Genomic DNA, 9,742 nt, shown 5'->3' with positions numbered 1-9,742 from the left:
CTGAGTAATTCAGCCCAATAAAATTACTGATAGGAAAAAGTAAATACCAATCATCGATGAAAGACTACAATATCTTCAGATAAACATTCAGAGCTTCAGACACACGAATGATTAAAAAACATAACTAGGAATTCTGTATCTTCAGATGACAGCAGCATTACAGTTAATATTTAATCATGATATTGTGAGAATGTTCAGTAGTGGAAGACAGGATTAACATATTGCTTTAAAACATTCCATTACTTTCTGCATCTGTTTACTGATAATAAAAGAAACAGCTGCTCTAAACATAACTTTAACAGGTGTAAACCGTTCATTTGAGATGCTACAACAATAATTCTCATCCATTTCCTCCGTAACTATTTCAAAATGACATTGTAAGCACCACTCCTATTAGCTTACACAATTAACTTACAATTGTTTAACCTCTTCTCATGTCCACAAAACATATACATGTGGAGTTAGTTTCCTTCTCGTTTTGTGCAAAAGACTCTGTTCTTCTGCAGTGCACATCCTGAACTAATTCACCAGATGTTTTCCATAAAATGTTTGGTCACACTATTCAGCAGCTTTCCTTTAGCAACTGTTCTATATCAAATTTACCACAAAAAAGCATCACAATTATGAAGTAACACTGTATCAAATTCACAGAACTAATATTTCACTATGTTTGGTCAAACTATGAATGATAATTGAGCTTGAAATTGTATATTTACTTTAAATAAGTCCTCCAAATCATCTGCAACAATGTGTGCTTAATTCGAAGCCATTAACAAAAGATTTAACATTTCCACATTTATACTCTCCAGAATTTTAGATATGATGCACCATACTTAGAGAAAATAAAAGCTGCATCTGGTAGCTCTCCATCTGCAAAATTAAAGGGATGTACCACAAATTTCTTGCAAGACAATTGTTAATGCAACCTTTTAAGTGCTAGGTACAAAAGAGACCGAAAGAAAAAAAATCTAGAAACTTTCCTACTTTAAATATTGCTACCAAGGCTGAATGATTAACTTGGAATTAACACCAAAAGCCTAAAAAACACAGCATTAGACTTGCTGTGCATCAGATTTCTGAAGACCTACAACCCTTTCAAAAAATTAGGCTGGTCTTGTTGATGATTACTTTAATGCAAGTAATGCCAATATGTATTCAGAAACAGAATGAAACAAGCAGCAAAAAAGCCTTAAAAAGAAGCCACTCGCAGGCCTGCCCATGGCAATGCCAACCTGGTGCCCCGTGACTCACATCTTCTCAAGCCCTGGGCCAGCTCTGAAGAGAGAGCACTGCAGTTCTCAGAAATGCACTTTCACACGCCAAAGTTTTAAACGGTCTGAGTCAGAGAAAAGCTCTTTGGAGATGGGGCACTAGGATTTCAATATTCGTTTTACTAAGTAAACCCTTTCCAAGCAGAAATGCTCCACCATGGAAGTGCACCTACAACAACTGCTCAGAGCAAATACTTACATGCTGAAGGCATTCCTTGAAAAACTTAACATCCTGTGTCCTTTGTACACCACTTTGTGTCTTTTGGGCCATAAACAGTGCCAGGCTTCCTTGGAAGCAACTTCTAACCTTTTAACATCTAAAATATTGATACATCGATATTTCTGAAACCTGCAGCAATAAGAAAAGGATCAAAACAGTTTTGGATATTTCTTTAATAAATTTATCATGGAAAAAATAGTGATGTGTTGCTCTATACAGTACAAGTTTATTTTCAGTTTACAAGTAGCATTTGGATTTAAACCAGAAAAAGCTCTAGAAGGTTAACCTACAATGATAAAGTTACTATACAAAAGCTTTGCACAAAACATGTTGAAATTATACAGTAAGTAATGATCAAAATTAAGGAAGAGAAATACAATCCAAATAAAATGTTCTGTTTACTGGATAATTTCCTTGGATTTCCTAGTGCTTGTTAACTTCTGGAATATCTGCTAAGTGATGAAAAAAAGGACGACCGTGAACACAGCCTTTATTTTCCTTTCCAAGCTGTTGCTTCATCCTGTAAATTGCGTTTTGAACATCATCTTTTGACAAATGTAAGGGCAGCTGCCGAGCTAAACGTACTGCTTCTCCCTATGGAAAAACAAAACAAAACAAAACAAACCCCAATAGTTTTAAAGTATAATTTTGTAGCATTGGATCTGGGGCTACCTGAAAACAGGCACTTTTTTCATACCTGTTGAATATCTGTTTTTCACAGCTCATTCTCACTTCTGTTGTCAAAAACCCTGCTTCCCAGTAACCCAAATACCTTCCTGGCCACATCATGACATTCCCACCAACAGCCTCCTGCTCATGCTTGCGCTCTCTTTTCAGGCCCACTGTGACAAGATGCTCAGTGTTTCTGAATATTTTATTTCCTGTGGGCACCAGTAGCAACCAAAGGTGCTTCCCAGTTCACAAGGCCCTTCTACATCACCAAATTAAGACCCAACCTAAATGAAATCATACATAGTTGACTAAGAGTTTTGAAAATACTAAACTGAAATTTTAGAGGGCTTGTGTTGTGCAAAGAACCCAACAGCTACAACAGGGAGTTAGTCCCGTTTCCGTGGTTCCTCTCCCAGGTGGGCCCTCCTGCCACTCTCTATTTCCTGTACTATGGCATCAGTGCCTAAACAGGAATGAATGAGGAACACGCTCTCCTTAACCTTGTACAAACTTGAGGCAGTTTATAATATTTTAAACTGGATACTGTCCTTGTGATTTTCCTTCCCTTTTCCAAGGTTTAGGAACACTGTAGACTGTTCTCTACCCAGGAAGATCACCATTCAACCACATGTGTATTCTTTCTTCTGAGTCTCCCCAAAGACGGGCATAGTGACTGCTCAAATGTCAATCTTATAATACAAATTACAAATCTGAACACAGTGAACCGTGTTTCCATATTATCGAGTCCACCAAAAAGGTCAAAGCACACTCCCAGTTTCAACATTTATCCCACCCTTTCATTAGACTTCTTCCATGGGTGCACCAGGATGGTTCCAGAGTCCATAACAGAACCACACTGGCCCCACAGCAGCTGCACATTTACTGCCTCCAAAAGATAGCACAAGATTTCTAAAACTAATGCTTAAAAGCTAGAACACAGGCTCTAGTGTGAAAGCCTAGGTTCCATCTTGGGGCAGCCCAATTCAAAAGAGTATGTTAGAAAATATCTGAGTAAGAATGGACTTTTTTTTTTTTTTTTTTTTTATAAAAAGAGATTGGGATTTAAGGTAGCATGAGCAAAATATATATACAACTGTAACTCTTAGTTACTCTACCTAGAACCACATAAAATAGCTAAATGGAAACGGCATGATTTCTTATTGTTGTGAGGTGCATGTTTCATTAAGGTATATATGAAAGTTAAGCTTCAAATAACACCTAATTTTCATAAACCAGTACTTTAAGTAATTGTATAAGTTTTTCTCACATCTTCATTTCTAAAAGAGTTAAAAGTTCTTGACTATTCTGGAATCAATTGGGTTCCAGAGTTTTTAAGCAATTCTCTGTATTTTAACATGGAGACATGCCTGTCTACAGAGTTGCAGAATAATATAGAGATACTGAATTCATTCAGTTTGCCTTTCTAGTCTGAAACTGCCTGCACAGAAATATTTGGTGCAGAGCAGCTCTCAGCAAGCGTGTCGTGCGGGGTGGCTGCTGGTTTTAGCCACAACTGATGGTATTTTGGTAAGCAACGAAGCAGCAGCACACCTGGAAGAGGACAGGGCATTCCGCTTCTTTTCAACAGTAATGTCTATTCAGAGTGGACCTACACTTCACTAAAACAGAAAGTTGAAGAATGATTTTGAAGTGTTCTGAAAATTTAAAAAGTTATTATAAGTTTGGATGGTCAATACTTAAAAGCAAACTAGTATGTCTTACCTCCAAGTAATTTATCACTTTCAGAGGTCTACATTCATATACTTCCTTCGCGTTTTGATTAATGATTGCATTCAGAATTTCTTTCAAATCAGAAATACCATAGTATGACAGGCAATTAGCCAGTCCTTCTATTTCCAGATGACTTTCTGTAGCTGAAGCACCTAAAATACAAAACCAAAACAATCTATTTCATACACTGCTTTGGTGTCTGAAGACAGAGTAATATCCATTCAGAGATATAAAAAAACCCACTTCGGTAAATTAGTCTCAGGACTTCAATAAAACTATTTTTTTTTTCTCCTTTCTTTGGGTGAAAAGAGTTTCTTTGTCCAAGGTTTCATACCAATGATATCTGCCTTTTCACATCACAAAAGTTTCAACCTATCTAACTGAAATTCTAGTTTGGAACTGTTCAAATGCTTCAAGCGTTTTGCAGCACTTTCAGCATTGAGCACAGCTTTAATTAATCTGTCTATAGCTTTGCTTAAAACACACATGAAGTTAAAGTAGAAATAAACTGCAATTTAGGGTGAGGAAAAAGAAAAAAGAAAAAAAGAAAACCCACAGTGTTGGCACTACTTCCTACACAACTGGTTTAAAGATCAACCGTTCAAATGTTATCACGGTAAATTCAACTTCCACTGGAATGAAAACTGGATTTTGCTTTTACCATACCAGAAGAATAATCCAAGGCCATGCAACTAAAGGCTCCATGACAGCATTCACATTTGTTCATATAATGTGCTGCTGCAGCTCAATATCTGAATAGGGATGCTAAAAAAAAAAATGTTTAAATCAAATTCCCAACAAATTACATTATTTGGTGCATAAGAGATTTCACTTCTTATTCACACCAACTACCAAAAATGTTAAGGAACTCCTACTGTACGGCTAATTTGTCTTCCGCTCTTGATCAGAAATAATTTCTTCAAGGGTCAGGCTTGCAGTTCCTCACAGAGCTCCTCACCTCATTTATGGTGATGTCTAGAAATCCCAACCCAACCGGCACGGCGCCTTCCCTTTTCCTCCACTACGAAGCTAACGTAACAGGGGCACCATGGAGGAATATGATCCCTAATGAAAATAAATTCACTTTTGTACAATGGCCCAGGCTTTATGCTGTCCAAGGCAGGATGAATCACATTCAGTCTCACTCATGAAGTGCTTTTGCAAAATCGAGAAAAGATGCAAATAACAGATTAATACAGAGCGGATTAAACTAACCAACTGTGATCAGCAGACTAATATCATCATTCCTGTTTAGAAACAAGAGAAATCTTTGCAATGAAAATATGAAATATGTTTTCGTAAGCTAGTAAAATTGAATAGTTAGTTACTACCAAGCACTTTATATTTGACAGGCATTAAATGACAGTATAGATATACAGACTGGTTGCACAGATTGCCAGGTTTTGTAAGTACAGGTATTTCACCAGGTAGCTACTGCTGGATGTTTTCAAGCTTCAATGCAGGAAACACTTTGACCAGGGTGGGAATTCAACATAAAGAATCAAAAAAGTTGCATAACCCCCTTCTAGCTACGCATTTAACACCACTTGGCATTTGAAATCTAATTTCCTTTTTCACCTAGAACTATCTTCCTTCTCTTTCCCTAGTCTTGGCTAGCAAAACCAGTCATACTTTTTTTAGGTATTGCTCCAAGCCTGTAATAGGAATCATCTGAAAGCAAAACTTTAAACTATTTGAGAGTTTTCCAGTTTATTAAAGGTGAGATATGACCATGTACTATATCAATATTTCTCCAAGAGAAAGGCTGCCAGTAAGAGACAACAGCAAAGATAAAATCTGTTTTTAATCTCCTTCAGTTCTTTCCTCTTCATTTTTACCCAAATTTTGTTTTAATGAAAGTAAGACTTGACTTGAGTGCCAGTGCTTCCTTCTCTCTAAAATGAGCAGTCAATACTAATAAGGATGCTTCTTATTTGACAGCCTTTCAATTAAAAACACTATATGCTACTCAAGAACAGACACAGAATTTTAAGATTTTCAGTTTTAAAACTTTGTAGTACAGGGCTTCAACCTAAAATTTCTTTTGTTTTTATTCCATTTTTTAGGTTAAAAAGTTGCCCATTGCATGCTGATTAATACACATTTATCTGCAAGTCTTTGCAGGGATTCAGATATTGGCAATTTTTGATGATAAAAGCAGATGCCCAAACCTCAGTGTACTTGTAAATTTTTGACAACTTATACATTAAGATGTTTGAGTATTCAAACAGCAGTCTTTAAGCAGTTTCCATGGGAATTTCTGTGAAATGCTTTGCAACTTCCAAGGAAAATAGTTCCATGAACAAATAAACTAGTTTTCAACTGACTAAAAATGTGGATTTCTCGTTGTCACAAATTCCCCCTTTCTCTTTCCAAACAAAGTATTCACAATCAATCTTTGGATAATTCCTTCTTGAAGGCCAGGAAAAGTCCTTCTCTTCCAGCTGACACCTAGATTAGGTGACACTCTAAGACCATCTATCTTCCAGTCTGCAATCAAAACCCAACTGAAATAAAGTAGCAGCATGATTTCACCGTGCTTCTATTGCCTTCTATTAGAAAGATGTGTTATTTACCTGTTTGTATTCTTGGAGCCGCTGTAAGAATGTGTAAGTGCACTCTCTTTAAACACATATGTTGTGTTCACACACAGCAAACATCTTAGGAAAAGTGTACAGATCTTTTTTAAAAGCTTGTCTACATGCATGGGTCATTACAGGCTTTACCCATCAAACAGGTGCCTGGAAGATCCCAGAAGTCAGGGTTGAGCCAGCACAGATGGACGCTCCTCTCGCAGGCAGCATCACTGCACGAAGCCTCTGCAAGGCCAGACCATGGGTGGTGAAGGACAGACTGGAGCTCAGCATCCCAGCTTTGACTATCCCAACAACTGACACGTTCCTAAAAGGAACCACTGATGTTGCCTAAGTAGGATGTACTTACGCAGGGAAGCTTTTTGTGAGCTATTTCATAGTCTGTTTTTCACTGTCAGCTATCCACTGAAAAATGTGATCAAAAAATATTTAAGCTGTTGAGTAATCAATAAAAACAGAGACAAGGAGACATTCCAGATGATCTTGGTCAAACAATATAGATAGTATCCTACATGGTGGATACTATCCCTACAAGCAACTTCTTTTGTGGTCAGTCTTGGAGCAATATGGCACATAGGTAAACTACTTTCTTGTCTTACGAGGCCAGACTTACCTTTAAAGAAAACAACAGCAAAGTAAGATCCAGAACTCTCCTACTCTTGTAAAAATGGTAACTATCCGAAGGCAGTTTTAATGAAAAATGAAGATGGAAATTTCTGCCAGAAGTGCAGTTTTCCCATCAAGATGACAGAGCAAGATTCAAACTCCATGTGCAACTAAGTCCTTTTTAGGAAATCCTATTAGACCTTTCAAAAACCTTTCTCTCATTGAAAAGATCATCTGTGATGAAAGACAATCAGTCCTGTTCTGACTTCAAGAGCAATTCAGCATCCAGACTCTAAGATGGCATGAACTGGTCCATGTGCAGCAACAGAAGATACAGCAATAAGGGCAGAGGTTTGGGTTTCTAACCAGAAGACACAGCCTCCTGAAGTGAAAACTTTTTTAAAAGTTCTAATTATAGTCACTGAAATGCTGTACATTCAAATCACATCCCATCACAACGAAAGAGAACACACACAGTCTCCCCAAGTTGAACAGCAAAGGAATTAACATCATCACCTTTGAATTAACATGCAGGTAGGCTCTAGCCACTGAGACTTAGGGAGCCAATGTAGAGGATGCTGTGTTGGCTAAGAAACACAAAATCCTTAAATGTTTCTAGCTCTATTTTCACTTCAGAAAGAGACCATGATTACAGCAACTGCTGGCTTCTCAGTATAAGCTGGAAAGCAAGGGAACAGAGGCCTCTGAAGGCTGACCGCAACGTGGGAGATACTTTCCTAGGTTCTGTCTCCTGAGAGATGACTGAGAAAAGGTGAAATAGCACACCCAGGAGTTAGAGCTTGTCCTCCTAATGAAAGGAAAGGCTCACAGGAACAGGGACAACTTATAGAACGATCCTAAAAGGCTGGGAGCTATGGCAACTATTAAAACACGCAGCTGAGGAATCCGCTGGTGATAAAAGAGATGGTAAGGTATGGCTTCCCAAGCACATGCCAGGCTTCTCATCATTTCTCTTACAAGGCTGCCTGGAAAGCACCAAAAATGAGCCCTAAATGGAGAATTACTATATGGATTAAAATAATATTGGGCTGAAAATCAAAATTTTTTCATTTATTCCTTCCGAAGGCATTCAGACTCTTCTTAGCAGCAGCGTGAATAGGTCACAGGTGCTGAATAAAGTCTATTTTAAGAAACTTCGCTCATAAAAAGACTCAACAGTGCTGGCAAATTAAAGAGACAGTAGTGAGACAACCTATCAATACCTCAGGACGCCTGTATCCAAGCGCAAGCCTGAGATTATTACGTTTGCCCACAAAACAGTCCTAGTGGAAGAGCTCCTGTGTTATCAATAAATATCTGGGCATCATGAGTGAACTCAATTTATGATAACGGACAGCAATACTCAGGTTGCTTCTCTTCTTTCGGGAGAACATGTGGAGCTTTAAGCAAATAATCAGTGCAACTTACTGATTAGGTTGAAAATGCTCTTCAGATGTCACCAAGGCTCAAGGAAGGCCTCCTCGACTGGGGCCAGCAGCGCCAGATGCGGCACCGAAAGAGGTTGGTTCCTCCTTTTTGTTTTTTTGCTTGTTTGTTTGTTGGGTTTTTTTGTTTGTTTGTTTAAGCGGGTATCTTGAGGCTCCTGATGGCATCAGAGACCACCATATGCACATGGATTAACAGAAGAGTTTGTTATTTTGCCAGAAGAAATTACGAGGAGATAGTACGTTCACATTCAACTTAAAAGCCTGAAAGGGAACCTCTATTGCTAACATGGAAGATTCAGAAAAATACTTACTTAACTCAGAAAATAAAACAAAAAATGCTTCCATAAGAGTAGTGAAGAGGGTATTATCCTTGGGTGCAAGCTAGACAAATCGTCTGGCCTGCAGGTCACTACGTAATACAAAACAAATATCTATAAAGAACCCTGAACTGGACAGTGTATGTCCCAGAGAAGGGCACATAAGGAGTGTTAATAATGCCTGTGTTTTTGAAAAACAGCTTTAACAAGCATTTTTAGCAGACGTAGATGACAGCACATTTCTGAGACTAGTTTAAGAAAAAAGAAGAAAGAAAAGCAAAGGAAAACTGGGGGAAGCAGCAAGTAAAAATCCTTAGGTCACCTGGAAAATAGGTTGGATGAAATTCCAGTTGTTTGCTGGTATTTTTTCCTCATCTGCAACAGTATACTCTTTTAATATCAGAGGCCATAACGGCTTTAATGTCATCAGCAGAAGCTTATAAATATGACTGACAAGCCTCAGGTATTATTAACATGTCATTCAAGTAGCTAAAATGCAAGACTGAAAGGAAAACTCAAATTATATTCCCAGCCTTCCTAAGGGCAGCCATATGCTCCTCATCAAGTCCCTGGCTTGTACAGTCCATACTGAAGTCAATGCCACAATGGTTTTACCTTTAATAACTTTAAAGTCAAACACAAACAAATGTCCTTACAGGTTATCATGATCTTCATTTTACATAGTTAGTAGTGTAGGATGAGACTGTGCCAAATCTGTGCCATTAACTCCAGTCTCGTGTTGCAATAGGCAGTCCTATTACTAATATAATCACCATTTACAAATAATTAATTTTAATTATATTATTAATACGCTATACATTCAGATCTCAAACACCATTTTAAAGCAAGTTCCAGTTTATGATAACTAGACTTTGTGCAAACT

General features: G+C 37.8%; 1 protein-coding gene across 1 annotated transcript in view; it reads right to left on the bottom strand.

The window, feature by feature from the left end:
* Positions 1–1,649: 1,649 nt before the first annotated feature.
* Positions 1,650–9,742, bottom strand: part of PMS1 (PMS1 homolog 1, mismatch repair system component) — a 37,739-nt gene continuing 29,646 nt past the window's right edge. The window contains 3 exon segments of the mRNA XM_010212235.2: positions 1,650–1,916; positions 1,918–2,085; positions 3,886–4,046. Coding sequence (XP_010210537.2) covers positions 1,890–1,916; positions 1,918–2,085; positions 3,886–4,046 — 356 coding nt within the window. The 3' untranslated portion in view covers positions 1,650–1,889.

Source organism: Tinamus guttatus, unplaced genomic scaffold, assembly GCF_059628265.1.
Source record: "Tinamus guttatus ecotype Peru unplaced genomic scaffold, ASM5962826v1 Tinamus_guttatus_pri_ptg000197l, whole genome shotgun sequence".
In the NCBI taxonomy this organism is placed as follows: Eukaryota; Metazoa; Chordata; class Aves; order Tinamiformes; family Tinamidae; genus Tinamus; species Tinamus guttatus.
This window is presented reverse-complemented; position numbering and strand designations above follow the sequence as displayed.